We start from the raw sequence: 26,042 nt of genomic DNA, 5'->3' as shown, positions 1-26,042 counted from the left end.
ACAACAAACAAATGCAAAGAGAAACTGTACAGGATGTCTTTAACCAGACCAAAGGACTCTGGGAAAGCACACCTGAGCTTCGGAGAAAGGGACAACTGAAATACTGTTTTCCACCAAGATGGTTGCAATTTCTCCTTCTAGGTCCCCAATTCTTCCTAAAACGCGCACAAAATGTCCATTCGGATACACGGATGTCGACTCCCAGGAATCGATGCGTACAACCACCCTGAAGTCCTGCACGAACAGAGAAAACAAACCCCAGCAGCCCGGCACCAGGAATTAAGTGGGTCAATGAGAAGCACCAGACAAATAAGACAAACAGCGTCAAGCTCCAAAAAGAGTGGCCAGTTTAATGGTGGGTTTTGGTTTTTGTTTTGTTTTGTTTTATTTTACTATATTGCCAGATGGTTATGTAACTGGTTGGCCTGGGGCTTTAGCAGGAGGCAAGAGCTCTCCACATCACAGAAGAAGGCTGGAAATTTTAGTCTCTTAAAGAAAGCCAACTGTAACCCATTCTAGTTAACATTTGCAACGCAAAGGAACACCCCATCGTGCACAGTACAAAGTCATTTTCAAAACACAAATCTCAATTTTGCCAGTACAGGAGTGACTTTCTACTTTCTTGGAAGTTACTTTCTCATTTTTAAGGACATCTTTTGATGGGGAAGGAGGGGTCAGTGTGAAATAAACCTCACTACCCCCAAATTCCAGTAAACCATGGGTATGGAAGGCAATGGTCGAAGCTGGCCTCCGAGAGCCTGCGGAAGGCCTCAAAAGATGTAAAGGGTGCACAATGACCCAGTTATTGGCTCGGTGCACAACAACACGGTTATTGGCTCGGGACATCCTGCTACAAGGTCTCATTTACAAACTGTAAAGCATCAGGCAAATCAAATTAGGCCATGCCTGTACTCTTCGACACCAGAAAGGTTAATTTCTAACTTCCTTGTTTATGTCTTCTCTCCAGTGTTATATTCCTTTATGGATAATCGATTCGGTGAAGTACCACTATATCATCCCTACAGGGCAGAGTGATCGTATTTCTATATCGCTGGCTGGAAGAAAGCTTGTTAGTGTTGGCAAAGCATATCTATTGAAAGTTTCTGTGTTGGACAGCTGGATAATGTATGTACTCTGTAGTTGTCCTACACAGCTCTTTCTAGGACAGTTTCTCTCTGGCCTTCATTTATTAACCAAGGACTACTTAACAGATGGTTCTATATATTTAGAATTTTCATTTGTGCTGCTGAAGTGAGCACTATATATTTAGAATTTTTAAAAAACAGGATCTCGAAATGCCAGATGCCATCAATAATTCACCCCTTCTTATGCAAAGGAACTAACAATGTTTTCTGGGATAGCTCAAGAGCTGCCAAAGGCAGGAGGAAAACCAGTAGAAGTACGAAGTCAGCTACCTGGAGGGCTTCTGCTTGCTGAGTGCTAATTCGGATTTTGGGAATTCTGTAATCCCAAGGTGTAACGAGGATTTTCTGGGCATTTCTGCCCTGAGACTGGACCTCTTCTTTGGATGGAAATGTCACCACATAATCCCGCCAGTTCTTCTGAAGGATGCCCACCACTCTGCCTTTGGGAAAACAAAACAAAGTAAGGCCTTAGCTGGTGAGATGTTACCTCTCTAGACGCTAACTGGTTCACCAGTGAGGAAGAAAACAGGAAAACACAACATCCTATTTGTATCAAGCACATCCATACAAGTCGACAGACGCTTAAACACTTGCCTTCCTAGCATTTTACTATTAAGATGGTTAATCTTTTGAAAGAGAGATAATTTTTTTAAATAACATCATCAGTTTGCCCTTTCTGCCGTGGGGTCTGACGTGACACTTAGGATCTATCAGTCCCACACTCTCTTTTGCCCTCTCCTTATCTTTTTTTTTTTTTTTTAATTTTTACTTATTTATGATAGTCACAGAGAGAGAGAGAGAGAGAGAGAGAGGCAGAGACATAGGCAGAGGGAGAAGCAGGCTCCATGCACCGGGAGCCTGATGTGGGATTCGATCCCGGGTCTCCAGGATCGCGCCCTGGGCCAAAGGCAAGCGCCGAACCACTGCGCGACCCAGGGATCCCTGCCCTCTCCTTATCAATCTCAGGTTTCGGTGCATTGGGAAAAGCCAGTGATTTCACTTTTTTTTTTTTTTTTAAACTCATGCACTCTCCTGTGCAATTTCTCTGTCTTCCTTGCATTTTCCCACCAGCCAAGATCATTTGAGCCACCATTGCATACGGTGAAGTATGCAAACCGTTAAATCTCATATACAACACTTGCCAGCATCACTGACCAGGTCAAGAAAATAAGCGAAACTCTAATAGTTAAAAGGGGTATCTTTTCACAAATATTATGAGGCCTTGTTCTAGGTGAAGGGAATGTAGCAGTATCAGAACAGACAAAGTCCTTGATTTTCTAGAGTGGATATTCTAGTCTGGACACCTGGAGGGAAAAAGGCAATAAAAAAAATACATGGAAGGTGGTGATTTTTGCCAAGAAAGATACAAAGCAGGTAAGGTGACCCAGAGTGATACAGGGCCAGCACTGACAGCTATTTTCAATGAAGTGACAATCTGAGCAGAGACTTGAAATGAGGGAGGTTGGTGTGAGGAGGTTTGGGGAAAGCTCATTTTCAGTGGCACAGAGGGCAAGATGGTCAATGCGGCAGGAGGACAGTGATGATGAAGACAGTGACAGAAGGCAGCCCGAGCTGGCAAGACTCTAGGCCACAGTAAAGACTCTGGGTGTTATTCTTAGAGAAATAGGAGGCAGCCACTGGAGAACTCTGAGCAGAGATATGACAGGACCCAAAGACCTTTGAAAGGACCCCTGTGGCTGGCTCCTGTGTGGAGCAAAGGCCACTGGGAGTAGGGGCGGGAGCAGGAGACCACTGAGTGAGGAGGTGGCTGGGATAATAACATCAAGGGGTTCTAGTGGACCACATCAGGACAGGAGCAGTGGAGCAGGGGACCCGCCACATTCAGGCCACACAAGGTAGAGCTGCCAGGACTCGCTGATGAGTGAGAGAAAAAGGCAAGGGCAATCTTAGGGGCTTTGGGTTGACCAACTGTAGAATGAACCTGCCATTTATTGAGAGGAGGAATACTCGGGGAGGAGCAGGTTTGGGGGCAGAAGTCAGGAGTTTGTTATTAGGCGTGTGTTAAAAGGGAGGTGCCCACTGGACATTCAGGGGCAGATCCAGGGAGACAAGTGAGGAGACGACCCTGGCGGCTGGAGCAACAGAGTGAGAGGACTGAAGGAGACTCAGCGAGGAGCCCAGGCACATGCCAGAGGCCTAGAAGATAGGAAGCTCTAGCAAAGGGACCAAGAAGGAGCCTCAGCAGGGGGGCCGAAGCACCCAGAAGCCAAAGATGAGGCCGTGATTTGCTGGCCAAAGGCTGCTGAGGGTTACAGGTGCTGAGGGCTGTTGGCAATGAGGTACCGGTGCCCTTGACAAGAGGTCACAGGTTTCTGCGGGGTGGGGGGCGCCTGCATGTAGTGGCTTCGGGAGACAATGGGCAGAGAAGAAGCAGAGAATGCAGGGTGAGGGGTTCCACTGAGGCTGGCCACACACCGAGGCAGAGGAAAGGGCAGGAGCTGCAGGGGACACGGGACCTGAGAGGATTTCTGGTCTTGTTCTGTTCTAGGATGGGGGGTACGACAGCACATTTGGATGCTGAGGAGAAGAACATAAATCTACAGAAAAAGGGAACTAGTAACGGAGGAAAGAGATGATACCGAACCTCGATAACCGTAGTATTCCTGGGTTGTTACAGAGAGGGCTGATACACGTCCCACGGGCAAACTGGTGAGTTGGGAGGCCGGCTGGCAGGCTCACCTGTGGGCATGGGCTCACTCGGGGGGTCCCCCGAGGCCTTGTCATCGCTGTCATTCTCACACAGGGCGGTGGTTCTTCCCTTCCATTCATTTTTAGGGAGCAGTTCCACGACTACCACATCGCCGTGAATGGAGCGGTTTCGAGCCTTCATCCCGTGGATGAGGATGTCACTGACTAAACCTGTGTTTGGGCGGGCACACAGAAACCCCATAAAGCCACGAGGGATGCCACACATCATGAATCTGACGTCTCATCAGCGCCCCTGCAAATAAAAGCTTCCTCCCCCTTCAGAGGTGAAGCCAAACCTCATTCCACAGGTTAGGAATGAAGAAATGCTGTCACCGTGTCCTATGACGTCAGGTGCTTTTATAAGGCCTACCTCACCCGTCTCTCACGGTAGGTAACAGGCCCCTGCGTGAGGCTATGTGAGCCCACAGAATTCCACTGGAGGCCACGCAGCCAGGGAGTGGTCGGCAGGCCGATGAACCACGGACACCAGCCAACTCACGAGCAGCAGCCGGAGAGCCACTGGGTGTTTTCCACCCTGCCATCAAGGCCCTCAGAACTATATTCTATTATGATACAACTTACTTCCACATCTTCTTCATTTTTTATCACTTTTACAATTATTCCAGCAAGACCACATAGGGCAGTGTCTTAAAATCAAAGCCAAACTGCCTCAGCAGCAGATCTAGCCCCACCACTCACCAGGTGTGTGAGCTCGGGCAAGTGACTTTGTTTCCCTGTATTACAGTTTCCTCATGTGTAACCTTGTGTATCTTCATGGATAAAAGGTGCAAAATAATTATAGTATCTACGTTAAGTGCTTAGAACGGTACCTGATGTGTACATAGCAGGTACTCAATAAAATGTAGCTGTTCTCATCTTTAAAAACTGATTGCAATAAAATCAGAAACTATAAACTTCGAGGGGGAAAAAACACCAATCTGTGACCCCACACACCCAGAGTGGGAATACCTGACATGGCATACATGACGGCAGGTTCAGCTTTGCTTTCTTCACCGTGTAATATCAGAATAAAGATGTAGTACGGAAGTTTACGGAAGGCTTATACTGAACCTGAATCTTTGCAGCTGGCTCCTTGAAGTCGAACGAAAGCTTCTATCTGCGCCCTGTGTTTGTTGACATTCAGGATTCCCTACAATCATAATAAAAATCAAGAGAAAAATTTCTTTACTGCTCACTTTGCCTCCAAAGGTACAGTTTTCAAAAAGTATATGAAAATAACCCAAAATATTCTTTTAAGGTCTGTGATCCTTTCCTTTAGGAAAAATATTCATCACCAAGGTCTCTTTTCTCCAGAGAACATACCATCATTTTGAACTATTCTTGGCTATACCAATAAAGGATGTATTTTACTGAAGTGATGAGTAGTCCTTAAAAAATCTTTTTCCTCAAAATATCCTCCCAGGAATGCTGTAAACTTTACTACCGAGTTGGAAGCATCAGAGTCTCTAGGCATACTCATTTAAGATGTCCATACTTTAGGGGCACCTAGGTGGCTCAGCTGGTTAAATATCTGACTCTTGATTTCGTGCTGGGCATGCAGCCTGCTTAAGGTTCTCTCTCTCTACCTATCCCTCCCTAACCCCTACTCCCTTGCTCTCTAAATAAATAATAAATAAATAAAATTAATAATAATAATACCCACACTTTAGGAGGGACTTTGGCATGCTATTCTCAAAGTTTGGCTTGAATGAAAACTGTCTGAGCTGCTTGTCAAAATGTAAAATTCATGATGGAGCAGTGCTGTATCTCAATAGTGGTGGTGAATACACAACTCTACTGATGTGATAAAACTGTACACACACAGACACACATGTAAAGCTGTTGAAATCTGAAAAATAATCTGATTCCTTATCAATACAGCTTAACAGCTTCTGGGTTCTGGGTCCTGGAGGACTACAAATGACCCCCTTGAAAGAGGCAGAGACACTGCCCCCCGCCCGCTCTCTGCGTCTCTCATGAATGAATGAATGAATGAATGAATGAATGAATAAATAAATAAATAAATAAAAAGAAAGAGGCAGAGACACTGCAAAGGAGCCAAGAAGCCAAATTTCACCGATTTCACAATTTTGTCAAAGGCAAATACCTTGATTCAAAATATAGTCTCTTTCCCAGAGACCAGAGGCATTAGAAGGCTTGTGTGATCTCAATATGTAACCTGATTAAGAAGATTACAGAGTAGCACCAAACCAGGCAGCAAGGTGTCCATAATTAAATAAGCATGTAGGAAGAAAGACTCTCAAATCATCTGAAACACTGACAGCTCTGGCTTACTCATGCCCATTTACAACTTTTGAAATTAAAGGCCTGTCATGGCCAATAAAGCAGAGAAGAAAACATGCGGGCTGGTCCCAACGCTGATGCTTCAGGACAACCCTCACCTGGATGTAGCGTCCAGATTTAATGCCAGCTTCTAATACTTCCAGGGGAAGATGTTCTGCGTACTCCTTCCCGTGGCTCTCCTGACTCTCATTCTCTCTCTCCCGTCGAGACTGAAGGATGGAGTCACAAAGCTCATGGGCGGCCTTTAAGTCAGGCCAAAAGTTGTCCAGGTAATTCTGCATTTAATAAAGGCATTAGAGAAACATGGTCAGAAAGATAGTGGTTTGGGACACGTGGGTGACTCAGGCGGTTAAGTGTGTGCCTTCGGCTTAGGTTATGATCCCAGGGTCTTGGGATCGAGTCCTGCATTATCGGTCTCTCTGCTCATGGGGAGACTGCTTCTCTGTCTCTCTGCTACTTTCCCTGCTTGTGTGCTACCAAATAAATAAATAAATAAAATCTTAAAAAAAAAAAAAAAAAAAAAGAAGATAATGGCTCTTCCTTTTGGTAGTCTCACAAAAAGTCCTGGATGGGAATTGCTGGCACGCATTTTTGAAGAGCTGTTAAATGAGCATTACCTCCCCGAGGCTCACATTACTGGCTAGTTTTTTACCATCTCACTAATCCCTGAAGCCTTGCCAAGTGAACCCTAGTAAAGGCCCTTCCCACCATGGAATGTTTACTTTGCACTTTGAAATCTCCTCCTCTCTCTGCAGGCATGCACACATCCTTGTCCTGCCTGTCTTTACAAGCATCTCATTACTGCAGACAATGGCCTGCGGTGAATGGAGAAAAGAAGCTCTTATGTGTGAATTCTCATCTTGTTTTTTGTTTTTTTCATCTTGACATGTTTGAAATTTATAAGAGACTTAAATAAGCATGTAAAAACGGCAAGGAGCAAAGTGTCTATGGAAATGCCTCCTTTCCCCCCACCTACTGGCTATGTCAAATTAGCAGACAGTGGCAAAGTGAAGGTTTTCGATTCTTCTGAGGCCTCTGCTTCCCCAGCTGCCAGAGGACCAAGTCCTTGGTGACCATCCACAGATGTGGTTAACAGTCCTCACACAGACATACGTATTAAGGTGATGACCTTAATGAAACAGGTGGCCAGGGTCCCCTTCACACACTGTTACTGCACCTTTTGGTGTAATTCTGTCGGAGAGACCCTAGGCCAAACACCAAGGCACCACTCGCAAGAGGACAGTGTGTTGACGTTGGCTGTGCTACGTCCAGACTACACTCCCTCAGGGGGTTGGCTCTCACTAAATAACACCAATTTTACCTGTGTTTTTCACTCTACTTTAAGTCTAAGGTAGAGTCTAGCACGTTCTCTTTTTTCTCGAATTAAAAAGAAAATATATTATCCTTCTCGTCACCACCAGCATTTCTCCCACTGACTTAAGGGAACTGTTCAAATCACTTCCCTTCTTTCCCTAGTCCTTTGAGAAGTTCCGTCTCTGCTAACTCACTACCCACATTCTACGGTCACTTACCACCACCAAGCTTCCACCAACTCTTCGCGAGGATATATGGTCTCCACTCTTCCCAGCTAACTTCAAGTCCCCACAGAAAATTCTGGCCTTCCCTCTCATCTGAACTCCACAGTACCTCTTTTTTTCCCTGCTATCATTCGCCTTCATGAAGCCCTCAATCACACGGTCTGCTTAGGAGATGCTATACACAATAAAACGGTACTATAGTGCTGGACTACAAAGAAAAGTAATTTTAACAAAAACTAGAAAAATGTAATTTTAGTCAACTGTCCTCTGCAGGAACAAGACATGATGTATTGCCACTGAAAAAACAAGTGACACTGCCATTAATACCCAGCGCCCCCGGAATTCTCCGGCATACCAGAACACTTTTTTTTTTATAGCAGGGCCAAGAAAATTCTATTGGCAAATCTTTAGCAATACATGCACCTGGGAACTTTTATAGAATCTACAATTCAAAATCCAACTTGACTTTCTGTAAACTGACAGGGGTAATAGAGGGCCTCACTCTAGGTTCTGAATCAAAAACCAATATCAACCACTGGAACTTGATTGGCCAACTGGGCAAGACAGACGAGACCAGTAACCTACTGAGAGATTAACAGCTTTCCCCCCTTCCCAAAGGGTATCCCCAAAATAGGAGAACTGTGTTGCTAACATAGCCCAAGAATAGGTCACTGATAACACCATTCCTGTCTGTGATCTGATGTGACAGCCTTCATATATCACATCTCATGACCCTGTCCTTTATCCTTATTAACCCCCATGCACATTCCTAAGTGGGGAAGAGCGAGGAACAGCAGAAAAACATGATTGGCCTTTAAAAACTATGCTGCGTGTGTACTCAGAAAAATAATTTGAGGGAATCCCTGGGTGGCTCAGCGGTTTAGTGCCTGCCTTCAGCTCAGGGCATGATCCTGGAGTCCCGGGATCGAGTCCCTCATAGGGCTCCCTGCATGGAGCCTGCTTCTCCCTCTGCCTGTGTCTCTGCCTCTCTCTCTCTCTCTCTCTCTCTCTCTGTGTCTCTCATGAATAAATAAATAAATAAAATAATTTGGGAAGCAGCAAAGCAGGGTGGGTAAGAGCTTTGGAGTCAGAATGCCAGGACTCTAATCTCAGTTCCACCACTTGTTGCCTGGGTGACTTTGTGTGAGTTGCTTAACCTTTCTGTGCTTTAGTTTCCTTATCAATAAAATATAGACAATAACATCTACCTCGTGGGATTACAGCAAGAATTAAACAATACGCTTAGAATAGTCCTTGGCATAGATAAACAGTGGCTATTACTATTAGGGGGAGCCATGTAAAACTGCCATTTTTTAGGTCAAAAACCTATTGACAATTTCATAAGATCCAACCTATTCTCATCATCGTCATTACTAAGATTGTTATTGTTATAACTACACACGAGTTCACTGTCAACAGGGGCTTATTGGGCTGACGTCTCAGATGCTATGGGTCTTCTAGTCACAGAGTTTGCCCAAATTTGCTAAAGCTAAGATTACTTAGTTGGGGAGAAACAAAGACATGGCACTCGTTGGTTGAAGTGTTCCTTCACTCTTCATTGTCCCTTTTCTGTATTACCACCAGGACAGAGAGCTTTGTGGGTGCCATGGAGTAAATGAACACACACAGACACATTTACGGACACAACAGATGTAAGTACCTTGAAAGAAATCACAAACACTCCTTCTGTTTCACTTCCATACTGCTGAATTGCCTCTTCATCTTCTGTCACCATGACGATAGGCATCCTATCCTGGCAATGGTGATAGTACCAAACGGCTGCATTGTATATGCTCCTAAAAAAGCAAAGGGCATGTGAGCCCTCCCAAGACAAGCTACTGTTCAAAGCTTCATGCCTGGCTTTTAATATGCTCTCTCCTTCAGTATGTAGACAACTATTCATTCACTCAACAACTAATTCTCGAGCACCTGTTATAAATATGTCCTGAGTTGGGTCCTTGCGGGGATACAAAGATGAATTAGCACCTGACATCTCTTCTTCCCGAAGACATCCAACCATTTGCAGCAACCTCTTTCATTTGTTGATGTGGCCCAGAAACCATGAGGCTCTGTCATCTTTTTTTTTTTTTTTTTAAGATTTTATTTATTTATTCATGAGAGACACAGAGAGAGAGGCAGAGACACAGGCAGAGGGAGAAGCAGGCTCCATGCAGGGAGCCCGATGCGGGACTCGATCCTGGGTCTCCAGGATCATGCCCTGGGCTGAAGGAGGCGCTAAACTGCTGAGCCACCAGAGCTGCCCTCTGTCATCTTTTAATACCTTTTAGTTGGAAAGCTGTGACACACAGCACCACACAGGTGACAAGCTAAACTATGTTTAAAAGAGGTTTAAAAGATGAAGAAACAAGTCTGGCTAAGAGAAAAACTAGGCTGCAAATGGCTGAAGATCATAATCCATTAAGGTATGGAATCACATGAAATGTGTGAAAATGTTCCTGAAAAGAATCAAAATTGGAAAAAATAACCCAGGCCTGAAGACGTGTGTTCCAGACTGGATTATGTTTCCAACGATGTGTATCAACTTGGACAATCGGTTTCTGTAGGCATCTGTTTTCCCAGCTGCAAATTAAGATGCTAGGTAAGGTTCCTTTAGTTTTAGGGGTGCCTGGGTGGCTCAGTTGGTTAAGCATTTGACTTTTGGTTTTGGCTCAGGTCATGATCTCAGGGTTATGAAATCGAGCCCTACGACCAGCTCCATACTCAGCATGGAGTCTGCTGGAGATTCTCTTTCCCTCTGCCCTTCCCCTGCTCTCTTTCTCTCACTCTCTCTCATATAAATTAAATTAAAATATTTAAAAAAGATTTAGTTAAAAAAAAATTCAGCCAACATATACTGAGTATCTATTCTGTGCAAGCCTGTGTAGTTGGTAAGTATGATCATTTTAAGTACTCACATGTGACCTAATCTAGAGAAAGATTTGCTTTTCCTTCCTGGTATTAAGCCCTGTGGGAACTTAGTACTATAATTAAGGATTCAGTATGCATCAGTGCTTTTTTTTTTTTTAGAGGATTTAAATATTTAATGGCTACACAGATAAAGAATCACAAGGAAAAAGACAATTTTATTTATTTATTTTTTAATTTTTATTTATTTATGATAGTCACACATACAGAGAGAGAGGCAGAGACACAGGCAGAGGGAGAAGCAGGCTCCATGCACCGGGAGCCTGACGTGGGATTCGATCCCGGGTCTCCAGGATCACGCCCTGGGCCAAAGGCAGGTGCGAAACCGCTGCGCCACCCAGGGATCCCCGGAAAAAGACAATTTTAATATTTTGTATGGATAAGACATTTGAAAGCTTAAGGTCTCCTTGGCCCTCTGCAGAAGAGTGCAGCAGAGGCTATGGGTGCCCAGCCCCTGTGCCCCTGACTTTAGCTGCAGCTGGGCAGCACTTCTAGCCCACCCTGGGCCCAATGAGTGGAGTCAACACTCCTGTAGAATGATCCTCAGCTAAAGGTGGAAGTCTCTTTAACACCTTCGCCTCCACTCTTCTAGGTGACTTCTATGGCATATATTATGCAGCTTCTCAGAGGCTCCCAGTAGGACTGAGCCTCAGTTTCCTACAGTGGTAGCATATCCTGAACTGCTTTCCCTCCTTCTGTCTCACACCAAGGCACTTCCTCACTCCTTTATTTTTTTATTTTTTATTATTTATTTATTTATTTTTTATTTATGATAGTCATACAGAGAGAGAGAGAGAGAGGCAGAGACACAGGCAGAGGGAGAAGCAGGCTCCATGCACCGGGAGCCTGATGTGGGATTCGATCCCGGGTCTCCAGGATCGCGCCCTGGGCCAAAGGCAGGCGCCAAACCATTGCGCCACCCAGGGATCCCCACTTCCTCACTCCTGTTTCAGGGAATTACCTCCCACATCAACAACCCATACCCAACTCCTTGCTTCAAGCTCTGCTTTTAGGCAGATCTAAAAGGCAACAGCATACTTCCTAAAACAGCTTTACCAGCCTTAACCTACACGTTTCAGGTTAATAAGACTGGTTGGGATATTAGAGCAACCTGTACCAGAAAAATTGAGATGATCTTCACTTAAAAGTGGGCCTCCTCCTCCCTCATACATACACATACACACACACACACATAGACATTAAAATGATAATGCCAAATGTTAAGATCTGGGGCAAACTCACTCTGAGTATCTGTAGCTCCCTAATGACAATTTCTAAAGCATATATGTATTCAAACAATATAGCTAAAATAATGACACATTATTTCAGTAATGATCATAGTTCCAGAATAACTGGTTTATTCTAGCAAACCATTTAGATCAACTCCCAGAAAACCAGTGATAAAGAAATTAAAAAGAGTCATGCAAAACTCACAGCCATTTGGTGGTGCCATACCTGGTCTGCCACTTTTCCATGGATTCTCCTCTTTCCCGAGGGAGATAGCAGTACTGCTGGAATTCATTAGCAAAGAGAATGCAATCATGACGTGCATCCTTTAGGAGGTTTCGCAATTTGTTGTACTGTCTTGGGACACAGAAGAGAAAAATAAATCTGACATAGCAGATACTCATCTACTGCCAGGTCCTGCTAAGGATCAAAGAAGACGAAGCATTTTAGGACAAAAGATTGATTCTTTAAAACCCAAGAAACACTTATATATATTGGCCTTAGTATGTGTAGTACTACTAGGTTGTTGTTTCTCAATTTTGCCTGCTAGAATGTGCTTATGCAGGACCTCATTAATTAGCTTGTGGATCAATCACCCCTGCCCTTTCCCCTTCTAGACTTCTGGCCATTAATAACGGAATTATTTGAGCCTGCGCCATACAGCCCCCTCTTCAAAGGCTCTCTGAAGACCAGAGGCAAGCAGGGTTTAGCACTTTATTTCTGTACCTCATTTTGTTCTACAAATGGCATTAGGCATGAGTGTATTTTATATTTGCTTGCAGCCTGGAAAAGGATATGGGAAAGGGAATAAGTTTGGGGATTTATCTGTGAATTTTATTTATGCAGCTGCCTCATTTACATGAATGAGGGCCAGCTTCATCTGTCAGATAACTAACAAAGTTTTAAGGTTTGTCCCATCAGGAGATCCTTCCAGTGATGCCAGACAAAATCTCACATCAAATACGCAGCTTCCTATGGGTTGGTTTCTAAGACGATGCTTTTCTTTTTTCTTTTTTTTTTAAGAAGGTGTTTTTCAATAGACTGGGTAATATGAAATACAGAAAAGGTTCACAGTTATCTTAAAGGAAGCCAATTGTTTATTTAAAAAATGGATTGATATTAAAATCAGATGATAAATTAACATATAAATCATCCAAGGTAGATGATTGGCATTTAACATGTGTTTTAATGTAATAAAATTTGTGCCCTTCCATTCCCACCTCCAGCCTGCTGCCATGGATTCTTAAAAAAACAGATCTTTTCATTAAAGCACTAAAACTCTCCAACTTCTCTTCTTTGAATAAATGCTCATCACCAATATCTGTGTCGTCTTAATGCTTAATGAGAAAACAAGAAACACTGATTTTGTTTTCTTGGTGATTCTAATTTTGAGTTATTTTTAAAAGTATCATCAAGTAATGGCACTTCTACAATTTCATAATACACAAAAGGGTTTAGTTTCAGGTCTGTGAATGGCAGCTTTCCTTAAGGGCATCCTACTTATACAAATGAAAGCTGCCCCGCCCCCAACTCAGAAGGGTCTAGAACATATCTAATTGGTGATTTTCCCACTTTCACAGAGATATATTTAAAGTCATTTTTAAGACCTCTTAGAGTAGGCACAGAAGAGTCTACACAACCCTGCTCACAGCAGCTGTCCCTGCACGGGGGCAAGGGGAAGACTCGCACTTTCTGCTTTATACATTTCTGTAATGCATTAATGTTTTTAAATGAACACTTATCTCTTAAGCAATAAAAGATTTTTTTTTTACGTTTTTAAAAATTATTTTATTTTTTTAGGAAAGACTTTATTTACTTATTCTTGAGAGACACACAGAGAGAGGCAGAGACACAGGCAGAGGGAAAAGCAGGCTCCCCGCAGGGAGCCCAACACAGGACTCAATCCTAGGACTCCAGGATCACGCCCTGAGCCAAAGGCAGATGCTCAACCACTCAGCCACCCAGGTGCCCCTCAAAGAGATATTCTTATCCTGATGTTCATGGCAGCATTCATTCATTCATTCATTCATTCATTCATTTATTTATTTATTTATTTATGATAGTCACACACACAGAGAGAGAGAGGCAGAGACATAGGCAGAGGGAGAAGCAGGCTCCATGCACCGGGAGCCCGACGTGGGATTCGATCCCGGGTCTCCAGGATCGCGCCCTGGGCCAAAGGCAGGCACCAAACCGCTGCGCCACCCAGGGATCCCCATGGCAGCATTCTTCACAATAGCCAAAAGTAACCGACGAAGCAACCAAAGTGTCCAATGATGGATGGATGGATAAACAAAATGTGCTGTACACATACAAGAGAATATTACTAAGTCTTTAAAAAGTAAGTTCTGAGACATCCTACCACATGGATAAATCTTGGAGATGTTAAGTGAAATAAGCCAGACACAAAAGGACAAATACTGTATGATTCTACCTACATGAGGTATTTAATCAAATTTATAGAGATAGAAAGAATGGTTGTTGCCTGGGGCTTGAAGGAGGGGTAAGTGGGGAGTTAGTGGTTGGTTAATGGGAGAAAAGTTCTGGAGGGGATGGTGGTGACAGTTGCAGGAAATGTGAATGTACTCAATGCCACTATACACGTAAAGATGGTTAAAATGGTAAATCTTACGCTATATACATTCACCACAATTTAAAAAAATAGGCTAGGTAGAAAAAAACAAACAAACAGGACCACCCATTGCAGTGGGAGAAGTGCTCTGAGGAGAAAAGTGCAGGGTGTGACAAGACCATGGGAGGTCTAGGGAAGGCATCAGGGAAGAGGTGACACCTGAGAGAAGGATGAATGAGAGTTAGCTAGACAAAGGACTCAAAGGAAGAGATGGGACAGAAAGTTCAGGATGGTAGGCAGTATGGTTCATGCGCCCAATAAACATTTTCCAAATGCTTAAGTGAATTCCAATTGTTTTTTTTTAATTATTATTTTTTAGATTTTATTTATTTATTCACAAGAAACAGAGAGAGAGGCAGAGACATGGGAGAAGCAGGGTCCCTGCAAGGAGCCTTATGTGCCGGACTTGATCCCAGGACCACGACTTAAGCCAAAGGTGGACGCTCAATCATTGAGCCACCCAGGCATCCTGAAACTCCCAACTTTGTGACAACAGCGATCCAGCTACAAGACATTGGTGTGTCCAGACCAACCCGGACATTTTTGGAACCTGGTGACTGTTTTGCTAGCTCCACACATACCCCTGGACTTGTTTAGGGCACCTGTACTTTGGACCCAAGGATTCTCCAATCCCATCCTCCCCAGATACTGACGTTCCACAAGCTAGACTCAGGGCGTTTACCACCAAATTATAGGAATGACACAGCAAAATATAGAACTTAACAGAAAGAAATGTTCTCAATTTAAAGTTTCGTTCCCATATATTTTCCATAGACTTGTCGTGCATGCTTCCATTTGTCAGCTACCTATCAGCCAGATAAGATGAATGAACAAATGGTACAAGAATATTAATGGAGAAAGCAGGAAAAAGTGAATCACTCTGAGTGCGACAGTCGGGTTTTCTTGTAGGCATGTGGGCTTCTGGCTGTAATTTAATAGTGCACACATACAATATAGTCATATTTTTTGCTAGTCAGGGCTGGTGGTGCATACGATGGGGTTAGATATATGAGTATCCTCCATAGAGCCAGCACAGAGCATCATGGTGCCTTGGACAAGTTTGGCCTGAATGATACGAGAACAGCAGTTTCAGACAGTCAAGTACAATAAAGTGATCTGAAGGTTTAAAAATTCCAGTCTTGGGTGCCTGGGTGGCTCAGTGGTTGAGCCTTTGGCCCAGGTCATGATCCTGGGGTCCTGGGATCAAGTACTGCATCAGGCTCCTCGCAAGGAACCTGTTTCTCCCTCTGCCTATGTCTCTGCCTCTCTCTCTGTGTCTCTCATGAATAAATAAAATCTTAAAAAAAAAATAAAAATTTAAATAAATAAATAAATAAATAAAATTTCCAGAAGAACTGTAGTTTCCCTGGACTTGCATTCCCCAATTCTCTATTATTTGAATAGTTCAAATAATTTCTTCAGGGTATGGCCATGCTTACCTTCCTTAGATTGCTTTTTGTACTATTTTCATTCAAGGATGATCTCACCTACTGATGCAATGTCCTCTCTTCCTGCTGCTTATATTCTCTGGGGATTAGAAGTGGGCATCCCACAACCAGTTGGGAGATGTACAATGCTGTGTTTCTTCAACCAGTTTTTGCAGAACCCTGCTAAGGTCTCTTATGTAGACTTACCCTCACAGGTCTTTGGATTTTGTACAAGAACTTTTTTCTAGAGACATCTGGGTGGCTCAGTGGTTGGGCATCTGCCTTCTGCCCAGGGCATGATCCTGGAATCCCTGGATAGAGTCCCGCATCGGGCTCCCTGCATGGAGCCTTCTCTCTCTGCCTGTGTCTCTGCCTCTTTCTCTCTCTCTCTGTGTTTCTCATAAATAAATAAATAAAATCTTAAAAATTGTTTTTTCTGAAGTTTTATGTATTTAAATATCTCTACATCCAACGGGGGGCTCAAACTCACAAATCTGAGATCAAGAGTCACATGCTCTTCAGATTGAGCTATCCTGGAGCTCCAGAGTTTCCCACAAGAATTTTGAAAGTCTGTGTAATGCTTTTTTTTTTTTTTTTTTAAAGTAAACTCTATACCCAGTGTGGGGCATGAACTTATGACTAAAGATCAAGAGTTACACATGGTACTAAGCCAGTCAGATGCCCCTAGGTGGTACTCTTAAAACATTTTCAAAGGCATATATTTTCTACCTTCTGAATGCCCTCTAACTGCACTGCCATTTGGAAGCCTCAAAGACAACCTCAGACTCACAACTTCTAGCTCCAGCCCTCGACTTCCTCCAGCGCTCCCTTTCTATACAGTCAAACCAGAAACCTTGGTGTTAGCCTTGACACCACCTTCTCCTTCCCCTTACACATCTAACTCCATTACTGAGTTTTATAGGTTTTACTTATTTTATTTTATTTTTTATTTATGTATTTATTTTTAAAGATTTTATTTACTTATTACAGAGAGACAGAGACAGAGACAGAGACAGAAAGAAAGCGTGCGCACACAAGCAGGGAGAGTGGCAGGCAGAGGGAGAGGGAGATGCAGATGCAGATCACAGATCCCTGTCTGTGATCATGACCTGAGCCGAAGGCTGAAACTCAACACCAACTGAGTCGCCCAGTGCCCAGGTTTTATTTGTTTTAAATAACAGCTTAACTAAGAGATATAATTCATATACCATAAAATTACCCTTTTACTTCTTTTATTTTTTTAAGCTTTTATTTATTTGACAGAGAGAGAGTGCAAGTGAGCACAAGCAGGGATAGCAGTAGGCAGAGGAAGAGGGAGAAGCAGGCTCCCCACTGAGCAGGGAACCCAACATAGGACTCGATCCCAGGACCTTGGGATCATGACCCAAGCTGAAGGCAGACGCTTAACCAACTGAGCCACCCAGGCATCCCTAAAATTATCCCTTTAAAACATACAATTCCATAGTATTTTGTATAGTCACGGAGTTATGCAACCATCACCACCAAGTCCAGACATTTTATCACTCCAAAAAGAAACTTAGGGGATCCCTGGGTGGCGCAGCGGTTTAGCGCCTGCCTTTGGCCCAGGGCGCGATCCTGGAGACCGGGGATCGAATCCCACATCGGGCTCCCGGTGCACGGAGCCTGCCTCTCTCTCTCTCTCTCTCTCTCTCTGACTATCATAAATAAAAAAAAAAAAAAGAAAGAAAAGAAACAAAAAGAAACTTAGATCCACTAACAATATTCCTCATTCCCCTGCCCCTGGCAACCATGAGTCTATTTTCTGTCTCTTGGATTTACCTATTCGAGGCATTTCATATAAATGGAATCATACAAAAATGACTTTGTGTGGCTGGCTTCTTTCAGCAAGCATAATATTTTCAAGATTCATCCATGTTGTAGCACATGCCAGTGCTTCACTCCTTTCATGGTTGACTAGTAGCCCACTATATGGATAAAGCACATTTTGTGTAATCATTATCAGTTGTGGACATTTGGGTCCGTTTCCATTTGGGGGGCTATTATGAATAAAATTGCTATGAACATTATAGTACAAATTTTGCATGGATACATTTTCAATTCTCTGGATTAAAGACTGAGAAAGATCTACAGACTTTTACCTACTAAGAGGCTGTTGGAAATATCTATTTCTTTCCAACATCTCTCATGTGAACTAAAGTCATAGCCTCTTCAGGGCACCTGGGTGGCTCAGTGGTTGAGCATCTGCCTTTGGCTCTGGTTGTGATCCCAGGGTCCTGGAATCGAGTCCCGCATTGGGCTCCCCATGGGGAGCCTTGTTCTCCCTCCACTATGTCTCTGCCTCTCTCTGGGTGTCTCTTATGAATAAATAAATAAAAACTTAAAAAAAATCACAGCCTTTTCTCCACCAGTCTAGTCATCTTTTCAAATAAGGAATTTGATCATACATAGGATCCTGCCCTGCTTACAGCCCTTCACCAACATCCCTGAGACCCATTATCCACCCCAGGGTCTTCTTTTAGTTCCCTGAATGGAGCAAATCTCCCTCCCCATGACCCTGCACAGCAGCCCCCTTACGTGGACAGCTTTTCTCCTTTGCCTGGTTTACATCTACCCACCCCTTAGAGCCCGGCGGAGGCATCTCCCTCAGGGAAGCTTTTTCTTGCCTGACTAATCTGGGCTCTTCTGGAACCAAGCACCTATCCCTCAGAGCTTTTGGCACAGCTGCAGTCCCCCACCTGTTTGCATGATTATCTGAGTACCACCTGTCTCCCCCAACACCACGTCTGCTTTTGTTCACCATGGCATCCCCACTGCTAGCACAGTTTCCAGCATGTCTTTCGGTAACTATTTGTTGAATGAACAGATGAACACCTACATACCGGCATGAATGCAGTGGACAAGACTCACAGAGTCATCAAATGATCCCTCACTGAACAAGCGTGTGACGACAGTCAGTTACGCAGAAGATGTGCTCATGCTGAACCATCAAAAACGTGATTTTTTTCACAATGTTTTCTATAATATACTTAGGAGAACAGGCATTTTCTGCATTGATACTATTGAAATCATAATGTAAAATCATATTAAATACAGAACCAGATTAGAGGCCGTGTCTTTTTATTATTGTGAAACTCAACTCCGGTGATTTCATTTCAGTAGAACAATGTCACCTGTCACAGTAAATTAGTGTTCATTTGCAGTTTTCTTATTTTGTAAGCTTTGTTTATTTAATTTGAAGGTCCAATTTGGGTTTAGGGCTGCAGTAAGTACTTAAGCATGAGGACTTTACATCTAGATCTATGTTTAAACATGTTTAAATAACAATACAATAAAGCAAATTAAGACTGGGTGTCCAGGAAAAAAAAAAGTTGATAAAAATTCTTTTAGAAACAAAGGCAATAACATTACTCATGCTAAGTTACAATGATATATTGGAGGGGAGTCAGATCATTTGATCTCTTAGATCCTCTCCAACTATAATATTTTGTATGTTATATACTGAGAAACAGAGATGTTAACTGTTGAGACTCTAAAGCTATAATGAAGGAATTCAGGAGGGGGTCAAAAGGAGAAAGCAAGGCATCCTTATACCAGACACTAGAGCAACCAGGTATTTTAACTGACAAAGCTTTTTTTAAGCACAAATGTTCCTAAAAGCATATCAAATAGAATGAATTATTGATTAGCATCACAAAAATCTCCAAGGAAGGAAGGAAAAACAAAAGAAAACATTTTAAATAAAGCAAAACACCAGGGAGCCTCCTGTAGGCCACTTATGATTAAATATAAAAAATCCAATGGGGATCCCTGGGTGGCGCAGCGGTTTAGTACCTGCCTTTGGCCCAGGGCGCAATCCTGGAGACCCAGGATCGAATCCCACGTCGGGCTCCTGGTGCATGGAGCCCGCTTCTCCCTCTGCTGTGTCTCTGTCTCTCTCTCTGTGTGTGTGTGTGTGTGTGTGACTATCATAAATAAATTAAAAAAAAATCCAGTGACTTACACTTAACACTTAACGAAGTTCAAATTAATACAGCAAATTCCCTGGATCTTCTACATTCAAGGGCTGTGATCAATTATAAAGTTAGCTTTTGATATATGACACTTTTTAGGGTTTAGGTAATTTGGTCATTTAGCTGTTTGAACCTGAATATAACTGCTGGTTGCTTACCAGGTAAACAAAGCACGAAGTCCCAAACTTGTTGAATCCTTTTCCTGTCTCTCCTTTCTCTTCAGTTACATTCATGACCCCTGCTTTAAAAATCGATCTTAAACCTACTTCCTTCAGAGGGCTTTCTGGCTAAACCCTCACACCCCATATTTACCTCTGCACTTTGCACAGTCCATATTAAGTCATACGGCCTGCGTAATGCGTGTCCCCTTAACCTCATTGCATTTGACCCCAACAAGACAACAGCTTTGTTGAGAGAGGGACTGATACAGTTGATCCTTGAACAACCCTCGTATGAACTACGGGGGGTCCATTTATAGGTGGATATTTTTTGGTAAATACAGTATAGCAGTGTAACTGTTTTTTTCTCTACATTATGGTTTTCTTTCTTTTTTAAAAAAATATTTTATTTATTTAGGGGGTGCCTGGGTGTCTCAGTTGGTTAAGCGTCTGCCTTTGGCTCAGGTCACGATCCTGGGGTCCAGAGATCAAGCCCCCGCCCACTAACGGCTCCCTGCTCAGTGGGGAGGTCTGCTTCTCCCTCTCCCTCTGCTCCTCCCCTTTACTTGTAGTCTCTCAAGTAAATAAATAAAATCTTAACAGAAAAGCGATTTTATTTATTTGAGAAAGCTGGTGCAAGAGACCATGAGTGGGGAGGGGGGCGCAGAGGGAGAGGCAGACACCTCTTTGAGCAGGGAGCCTTCTGGGGGGGGCTCAATCCCAGGACCCAGGGATCATGATCTGAGCTGAAGGCAGATGCTCAACCGACTGAGCCCCCCATGTGCTCCTTCATTATGGTTTTTTATTTTTTATTTATTTATTTTTTTTTATTTTTTTTTTCATTATGGTTTTTTAAAATAATGTTCTCTCTAGCTTACTTTATTGCAAGAATATGGTATATAACCTGTAATGTACATAACATATAAAATATATATTAATCGACTATGCTGTCGGTAAGGATTCTGGTCCACAGCAGACTGTTAGCTAAGTTTTGGGGGAATCAAAAGTCATACATGTATTTTCCCCTATGCAGGGGTCCAAGCCCCTAATCCCCACGTTGTTGGAGGGTCACTAGAATTTCTTTTTGTATTTCATAAAGCCTAGAACTATGAGCTCACAATGTGCATATCAGATGGGAAAACCAAGGTGTTATCAGACCCATCTATTTCACAACTCCTCATCCTTTGCTCTCACATTTAGTTTATTTAGGTACAGAGTAAAGCGGTGGAAAACCAATAGTTTTTCATCAAGTTAACTACTTTTGAAATGTTCAGGAGAAAAGACATTTAAATTCCAATTCTTTGCTTTTGAATGTCCTAGGAATTGGCTTTTAAAACAACTCTTAATATTAAAAATATTTCAGAAAACAGAAGTTGAAAAGGCTCGGCAGAGTGCTTGCAATCCAAATGATAGCAACAAATTGATTTTAGTAGCAGAAATTGAAATACGACACCTGGAACAGCATTCAAACCCGAATGTGAATAAACATCTATATCTTTGTGTCTCAGCAAAATCAACTTCAAACTCATTTAAAAATATTCTATCTGAAAAATCTGCAATCTAGTTAATGTACATTTTTTTTGAACTGAGCATGTAAGGACAACTCATCATTTTCACACACAAATAAACATACTTCATCTTTTACCACCAAAGTCTGAAGAAACCACATTTAAAAAAGAGTAAACACACAGTTTCTTCTCTTTAAATAACTAGGGGTGTTAAGAGGTTGGATGTATAATTCCAATATGCTGTTTCCATGCAGTCTTCATGTTCGAACCATAAATCCTTTACCAATGTTAAATGAGGCAAAGCCATGTTTTAGATATTTGTCTAAAAGGTGAACAATTGTTCTTCATTTAGGTATAAGGCAATCATTTTAGAGTGATTTTAATCAGAAGTCCTTTGTTTAGCAAATACAATGAGTATGGTTGGTAGTTATACTAGTAATGTAAAAATAAAGCAAGTTATTTCTGCTTTCCTTAAATAAATAAATCACTACAAGTACAATTTACACCCATAATAAACAGTTTAAAATGTAAAAATAAAATAGTCCCCTCCCCCCCACACACAAAAGGGTAGGCTTTTGAAACAATACATCTAAAAAATAAATGCAAACCCAAAGCCAAGAATCTTAAATACCTATATACCAGGGACACTGCAGTTTATTGATCTATAGTCAGATCTCTTGGCCAGGTGTTGAAGCAGAAATATAAAATAATGTCACTGCATTCCTCACCAGCGAAGAGAATACCAAATTAGCTCAAAAAGTCCTTTCTGACAAAATAACGAATTCCTCCCCATTCCCGCCAACAAGGGACCTTTTTCTAAAGGGGAAAAGAAAAATATGCTGTATAGAAATAAAAAATAATGCAAAATGGATACCTGCGACCTCTTTGATGCTGCACGGTTTGACAAGCCGTCTGCATGAAAATAATTCCCTTCAACTCTGGGAACTCAAGGATCTCCAGGTAATCTTGAACAACTTTCCAATCTGGGATCATGTAATGAGTCACGTCACTAGACAAGAGTTTCCCATCTAAAACATAATTCAAAAGGTAAGCAATTAGACAACATTTGCAAACTTGGCTTATTCCTATTTCAGCGTCAAGGTGCTCCACTCTACAAAAATAACTCCCAGTCTCAACTACACCTTGAAGTGGTTTTTTTTTTTCCACCTTGAAGTTTTTAAAGGACAGGACACATCTGCTTTGGGAGAGGTCCAAAGTTCAGGTGAATCCAGCAGCTTCATTTTTCTGAAGCTGCGCAAAGCAAAAGCTCAGCGTGGTTTATGGTGTTGCCAGTGGTGCAGAAGATGAAATTTTTTAAAAGCAAACATCTTCAGCACACCTTAAATATGTATTTGTTAAGGGACTGACATACACTCACATTCAAATGGGGGGGGGAGGTCCCCTGAAATATATATGTTAACCACTTGTTTCTGCCTAGCAATTTCAAGTGGGTTCTGAATCAAGCCCGTGTACATGCTCCGAAGTCTCCAGGGGCCAGAAAGCCGGCATCGACTAGAAAAGGTGCTCAGTGCTCGGCAAGGGCAGGGGTTAGGCTTTCCGCGCGGCCTGCAATCTCCGGGAGCGGGCTGAGCCAAGCTGCAACCGAAATGTTCACCTTGACCATAAACTGAGGATTCCAAATACTCTCCGAGAAGGACCCCCCTCTCCCCCAAACACACACACATACACACGGCCCTGCTCCTCTCCCACCAGGGAGGGATCTTCCCAGCTCAACCGGGGCCACCCTTGCAGCTGAGAAACCAAGCGGGGGGTGGCCGGGAAGGTTAGCGCACAGCGGCTCCAAATCCAACGTCCCCAAGGCCTTCCTGTGCAACCTTCCGGGCCCAGACAGTCGACACATTTTAGGGCAGCCGGCTGTCCCCCAGTCTGAGGCATGCGGGCTGGCTGGGCGGCTCAGCCATTTGGCGCCACCTTTGCCCCAGGGCGTGACCCTGGAGACCCAGGATCGAGTCCCGCGTCGGGCTCCCTTCGTGGGGCCTGCTTCTCCCTCTGCCTGTGTCCCTGCCTCCCACCTCTGTGTCTCATTAATAAATAAATAAAATATTTAAAACTGGTGGGGAGTTGGAAGTGTGGAAGGAGCAGCAGCGCGGTGCCTCGCCCCGCCTCTCACCGCTCGGCACCCCCCATTCCACCAGTGCGCCGTCCCGGGGCATTAGAGGCAGGCCCTGCACCCGCCCCCCCCCCCCTCGAGCCTCGGTCGCCAGGCCCCTGGGCCGTGGGGGCGCCGGGCTCTCGGGCCCTGCGCCTGATGGGGCGCGGGGTGCAGAGCCCCGGGAGCAGCGGCCTGGCCCCGCGCCCCGCGCCCCGCGCCCCGCGCCCCGCGCCCGCCCGGCCCGGCCCCGGACCGTTGCGGCAGGCGGCGGGCTGCGGGCAGAGCGGGCTGTGGCAGGGCACGCTGGGCCGCAGGTAGTGCTCCCGCACGATGCGCAGCGTCCGGCCCTGGAAGGTCCTCAGGAGCAGCACCTTCTCCCGCTTCTGCAGCATGACGCCGGCGCTCGGCGCGGCTCGGCCCGGCCCGGAGGCCGCCCGGGGAGCTGCCGGGAGGAGGCGGGCGCGGCGCGGGCGGAAGCGAGGCCGCGGCTCCGGGCCCGCCCCTCGGCCCGGCCTGGTCTGCGCGGGCTCCCGGGCGGCGCTGCAGCCGCAGGAGCGCCGCGAGGGGCCCCGGAGCTGCAGCCGGCCCCGCCTCAGTTTGCCCCCTGCCCACCGATGCCCCCGGAGGGGGGGCGGTTAGGGAGAGGAGGAAGCGTCCCCAAAATAAAACGCCCTGGGGAGACAACATATGTAGACTGCGTGGAAGCAATCTGCAAGATTGGGTGCAACCCTGAAGGATTCTTGGACATTTATTTCCACCCCCCCTCCAGGTCCTTATGGGCATAGGCGCTGCAGGGTGGGGGAATTAACTAGTTAGTGTCCTCTGTTCCTCGCTCTTGCTTTCTTAAAAGAGCTAAAAGATTCCGCCGAAGAAGCCAGAAACGCTGCCAGCCCAGCATTTTTATCCCCCCCTTAAAAAAGTATTTATTTTTAATTCCATGTATTTTTATTTTTTTTAATTCCATGTATTTTTAATCCAAGTAAAAATTCAAACAATGCAGATAAAATGAAAACCAATCCCATTTCCTTGAGGTCAACACTATGTTCAGTCCCAACGTTAATGGCCTCGCCAGCCTGTGGCAAAGGAGTTTTGCTTTTTTTTTTTTTTTTTTTTAGATTTATTTATTCATGAGAGACAGAGAGAGGCAGAGACACACACAGGCAGAGGGAGAAGCAGGCTCCATGCAGGGAGCCTGATGTGGGACTCGATTCCAGGTCTCCAGGATCACACCCTGAGCCACCCAGGGATCCCCAGGAGTTTTGCTTTTAGGCTGGGAGACCCAGGCCCAGTTTCTTCAGGGATCACACATTCCTCGCTGGCTAGAAGCCGCTGCTCTTCCAAGCACTCACAGAGACCTTTGAGCTGTACCAGGGGCATTACATTACAAGTGTCACATTTGATTTCCACAAGTCAGTGGAGTCAGGCTTATTATCCCCATTTTACAGGCGATGAAACAGGATTAGAGAGGTTAAGTGGCCAAGGTTATCCAGTTATTAAGTGGTAGAGTCAATATTCGAGCCAGAATCTGGCTGAATCCAAAGCAGGCTCTTAACTAATGACTGTGTTATTCACAGATGAGTAAAATAGAGCTCCTGCATCGAAGGACTTTATGATGCTGAGCTCTGGTTAAGGCACCTCAACCAGCTGGCTGGGGCTATCAGAGCTTCCTATTGTTAAAAAAAAAAAAAATTTCAAGTAAATCTAAAGATCAAATTGGCTTTATTTAAGGATTTATGGATCGCCCAGCATCCTATCTAGCAAACAAAAAAGGAGCTCTGAGGAGCTGTGCAAAATGCAAGGGCTTTTTAGGCAGAAGGGAAGTTTTTTAATGGAGTGGATTGTTTCAGACAAGGTTACCTTCCTTTGGGGGAATAGAAGGGGTCTGTCACGAGGAATACCTTGCTAGTGTTGATCAGATAATTCCAGATAGTCTGGCTAAGGTCACATTCCTGGGAGAGGCTGAAACTGCAATTAAGTCTGGTTTGCTGTCATGGGGGTGATTTGGGGCCTATTGTTCCTTTCTTTTTTCCTCTTCCCCCACTGAAACATGTGATCAAAATTGAAGGCATTAGCACACCTCTCAGCTGCCACTCTGTGAGTTCTCACAGCTTTTACTGATCCTCTTTGTAATCTTCACAGGTCAGGATTTTTTTTTTTTTTTCTGAATCTCTGATATTCGCATATCATGACTCCAGGTTCCCAATTTTCTAGGTGGTCATTTTCTTCATTCCTTTTTTGGCGTTCCAGTCTTAGGGAGATCATTTGCTTGGTGGTTTGTGGCCACACACCTGCATTTAAAGCTTTTGAAGGAATATAGTGTGCCAGGAAGACCATGGTGATTATTATAAGCAGAATAATTCTCAG

The 26,042-nt window shown here is 44.0% G+C and overlaps 1 protein-coding gene across 3 annotated transcripts in view; it reads right to left on the bottom strand.

Moving 5' to 3' along the window:
* DIS3L (DIS3 like exosome 3'-5' exoribonuclease) overlaps positions 1 to 24,175 on the bottom strand; it is a 33,284-nt gene extending 9,109 nt beyond the window's left edge. Inside the window, exons 1-9 of one of the 3 annotated variants that reach the window (XM_072738866.1) lie at positions 24,050 to 24,175; positions 22,440 to 22,593; positions 12,077 to 12,205; positions 9,357 to 9,492; positions 6,257 to 6,433; positions 4,926 to 5,004; positions 3,846 to 4,025; positions 1,416 to 1,585; positions 73 to 234 (exon numbers count right to left, since the gene is read on the bottom strand). In XM_072738866.1, coding sequence (XP_072594967.1) covers positions 73 to 234; positions 1,416 to 1,585; positions 3,846 to 4,025; positions 4,926 to 5,004; positions 6,257 to 6,433; positions 9,357 to 9,492; positions 12,077 to 12,205; positions 22,440 to 22,558 — 1,152 coding nt within the window. In that variant the 5' untranslated portion in view covers positions 22,559 to 22,593; positions 24,050 to 24,175. Of the gene's footprint in view, positions 1 to 72; positions 235 to 1,415; positions 1,586 to 3,845; positions 4,026 to 4,925; positions 5,005 to 6,256; positions 6,434 to 9,356; positions 9,493 to 12,076; positions 12,206 to 22,439; positions 22,594 to 23,931 lie in introns of those variants that run through there. The other 2 variants (XM_072738867.1, XM_026010422.1) reach the window with 2 other exon arrangements.
* Positions 24,176 to 26,042: the final 1,867 nt, after the last annotated feature.

This window comes from Vulpes vulpes, chromosome 15, assembly GCF_048418805.1.
Source record: "Vulpes vulpes isolate BD-2025 chromosome 15, VulVul3, whole genome shotgun sequence".
Lineage (NCBI taxonomy): Eukaryota > Metazoa > Chordata > Mammalia > Carnivora > Canidae > Vulpes > Vulpes vulpes.
Note: the sequence above shows the minus strand (reverse complement) of the source record. Positions and strands in the feature narration are given on the sequence as shown.